At 52.6% G+C, this 3,470-nt stretch overlaps 1 protein-coding gene across 2 annotated transcripts in view; it reads right to left on the reverse strand.

Annotated features, from left to right (window-relative positions):
- Nucleotides 1–2,517, reverse strand: part of ZFPM2 (zinc finger protein, FOG family member 2) — a 482,004-nt gene extending 479,487 nt beyond the window's left edge. For both annotated transcript variants that reach the window (XM_047783432.1, XM_047783429.1), the window contains exon 1: nucleotides 1,940–2,517. In XM_047783432.1, coding sequence (XP_047639388.1) covers nucleotides 1,940–1,979 — 40 coding nt within the window. In that variant the 5' untranslated portion in view covers nucleotides 1,980–2,517. The remainder of the gene's footprint in view (nucleotides 1–1,939) is intronic.
- Nucleotides 2,518–3,470: the final 953 nt, after the last annotated feature.

Below are 3,470 nucleotides of genomic sequence, written 5' to 3' on the forward strand. Positions count from 1 at the left end.
ATAAAAGTCTAAACTGAAGGTATACTAATAATACATATGAATGCATGTATCACGAGGCAATGATCACTGTGAACAGATACAAAATATAATATTGTTCACTCTCAAATGAGAGAACTTTTAAGTATTTTTGATAGTTAATAAATCACAGCATTCAAATAAGCCACTAAAATGTTTTATGACCTGTAACACAAGTGTAGCATCAGCAATTAGTTCCAACACTTTAATCTTCAATTATAGGAGGTGGACATAGAAGGATAGGAAAAAAAATTTAATGTAGCTAATTGAGAAGATAACAAAGTATTCCCAAGAAGAATCAGATGGTCTTTGTTCCATACAATCAATTAATATTAATTATTTATTAACAATCTAGACGACAGCCATGAACTAAAAATCATTTTGCCTTTAATAATGGTTAAGATCATACCTTATAATAAGCACAGTTCTGTATTATAAAATACATTTAAACACAGGAACCCGTTCAATTTAGTTCTAAAAGGTAAAAGGCAATTAGTTGAAACCATGATTATCACTCTGAAAATGTGAAAGTCTTCAGGATCTGCATCTTTACTTGATCAAAACTGCTTTGAGCCAAAAGTTAAGTTCAGTCCCTCCTTTAACTCAAGTTGCAGAAAATAGGAACTCAAGTCTAAGAGAAGAAATCCACTAAATAAAAGCTAGCAAGTCAGGTCTGACAGGCAAGGATTGAAACACTTATGTAGCAACTGCTTATAACCTGGACCACATTTCATACTGGGCAAGTTGATTGATATGATTTATTTTCAAACTACATTAAATGAATTTTCAACGGGGGAGGGGGGCGAGTGTGGTTAATAATCAAAGGGGAGAGAGTGCCATTAAAGTCTTTTCCTAAAATTCACACGATAATCAGTTTCATACTAGTTGCCAGACTTTAAATAACACGAAAAAATATACACACTACAGGGCTGGCAAAAGAAATAAACTAATAAGGCTATTTCTCCTTTTCGGCCAAAGCGTTGAAGACATGTCGCCGGGAGACAAAACACCATGAGAATTTTCCCAAGACAAGAAAAGTTGGCCGACTTAAGCTCTGCGAGTGCGTGCGTTTCGGGTAGGTGCCTCTCGCCCCGCTGCGTCCCCAGCACCACCTAGGCCCCCAGGGGCTCGGGACTGCGGGTCACGCTCTCGGCAGCGCGCAGGCTGCAGCGAACTCCCAGCTTCCGCGCTGGGAAGCGACCGGCGGCCCCTCCCAGCGAGGACTCCGCGCGCCTCCAGGGCCCGAAATAAACCGCACGCCGCTCAGCAGAGCGTCCCTGCGACACGAACAGGACCGGCCCAGGGCCTTTGGTCAGACCGCCTGCCGCCAGCCCCGCACCCGCAGGGCGGAGGCGCACGGCCACCCGCTGCCAAGGCGCGAACTTTTACACCTACTTTTTGTTTCGCTTCGGCTTTGGCGTGGCTAAGGCACCGCCCAGGATCGGGACTCAGACACTGATTTTCCACCGCCTGGGGACGTTGCCTTCCTCGCCCCGAGGTTTCGACCAGCTGTTCGGAGAACTAAGTTCTTACCCAGGTTGCTAAAAAGTGGTCCCCAAGAGTAGCACCCCGTCAAACGCAACAACAATGACAACAACCACACTAATAACTATCACTTAAATGAGTGGGGCTGCCCCTCAGGCTCTACGAGAAAGCAGAGCTAACTGCGCGCGGGGGTCGGAATTAAAAAGGACACAGGAGCGCGAAGGCTGAGCCGAGCAGGAGTGGGCTGTTGGTCCTAGCCTCTTTCTTGCCGGGCACTCGGGCTGTCTATCTGTAACTGACAATTTGTCCCTCCAGCTGCTCAGGCAAAGTTTGACAATTCCGTCGCAGCGGGAGCGGATTTCTCCCTCCCTTTCCCGCCCCGCGAACCCCCCTCCCCAGAAATAATCCCACCAACTCCCGGCTCCGCGTGCAAACTTACGTTTGATCTGCCGAGGCTTGCTCTGCTTTCGCCGGGACATCTCGGCGGCGGCCGCTGCCACTGGGGCTGCCGCGGTGCCCGCTCTAGGGGCTGCCGCTCCTTCGGCTCCCGCCGCTCTCACCGCCGCCGCGGGCCAGGCTCGGGCCGCCGCCGGCCGGACTCTAGGTGCTTCGGACGCGCGGGATTCGGGCGCTAGGCTCCTCTGGGAGCCGCGGATCCACGTTTGGAGATGAGCAGGCAAATGAGGAGAGAGGGGGCAGAGAGAGTGTGACAGTGCGGAGGGGAGGGGGAGTGTGGGTGAGCGCTGGGTGGGTTGGGGGGGGCGAGAGAATGGGAATTTGCAAACGAATGAACAAAAAGAGAGAAAAGGGGAATGGGGGGCACAAAAAGAAGGAAGAGAAGGAGGGAGGGAAGGGAGAGCGAGCAGAGGGGAGAGGGGAAGAGAGGGGGCGGCAGGCGCGGAAGGAGGAGCGCGCTCGCTCCCCGCTCCGCGGCTCGCGGGGCAGATACTCGAGCGCCGCCGCCGCCGCCGCCGCCGCCGCCGCCGCCGACGCTCCGGGCCGCGCAGCTCTCGCTCTGCCGCGGGAGGTGGCGAGGCGCGGGAGGGAGGGGCGCGCCGGAGCTGTGGGGAGGGGGGGACTATTCCATCAGCGAAAGGAGGATTGGCTGCATCCAAAGCCAGTCCGGATGCAAACTAGGGCCCTGGCCTCGGTCGGGTGGGGTGCAAGGGAGCAAGGTCGGGGGTTGGGGGGACCGAGGGAGGCGTGGGGAGAGCTTGGAGGGGGGCCACCTTCTGCAGTTGTCACCGCGTCAGCTCTGGGCATTTGCCAGAGCACCCCTCCTCCTCTTCGCGGGAACTTCTTTCAACAGCCCTCTCTGATGGACCCCAACTCTCCTCTTATATGCCTTGCCTATCCAGCGGGGCACAAAGAAATCTCAGTCTCCGTAAACTTTGTGCTTCCAGTTATGCTGCCCCCTCCCCTAGTTTCCTCCCCCTCCCTTCCAGCTTTTTGGCAGGAAGGTTAGGCCACTGGCAAAATCCTCTGTGAGAGCCAGATGATCACAAATGCCAACTGTGTGTCTTGGGGCCAGTTAAGTCCTCTCATCTGCTCAGGCTCTCAGGAGACCATTTCATTGCTCTCAAGGTTCCCAGGAGACCGCTGCGAACACGGACCATCCCCCTCTTGGCCCACACGGATGGGATGCTGAGCAGCGTCTTCATGGTGCTCTTTCTCACCTCGAGTTTTCATTTTAGATTGTAAAAAGTCCGAATTTGGAGCCAGGCCGAGATTTTTCTCACGTCAGAAAGGAGACCATCACCTAGGTGATTAACCCTTGTGGGAAATGAACCACCTCTAATCAGAACACTAACTTTTTGAGGAAGTCTGTAGAAGTTCAGAGTTCCCACCCCAGCTCCACAATCTTTCATGCTTTTAGTTGTTCTGCCACAGGGAAGCAGCCAGCAACTAATAAAAGATTTGATCTTGCCATAATTTCTCAAGCAGGTAAGACCCAATAACTATTTCATGGT

The sequence above is a fragment of the Phacochoerus africanus genome, chromosome 6 (genome assembly GCF_016906955.1).
Source record: "Phacochoerus africanus isolate WHEZ1 chromosome 6, ROS_Pafr_v1, whole genome shotgun sequence".
NCBI classification, from domain to species: Eukaryota; Metazoa; Chordata; class Mammalia; order Artiodactyla; family Suidae; genus Phacochoerus; species Phacochoerus africanus.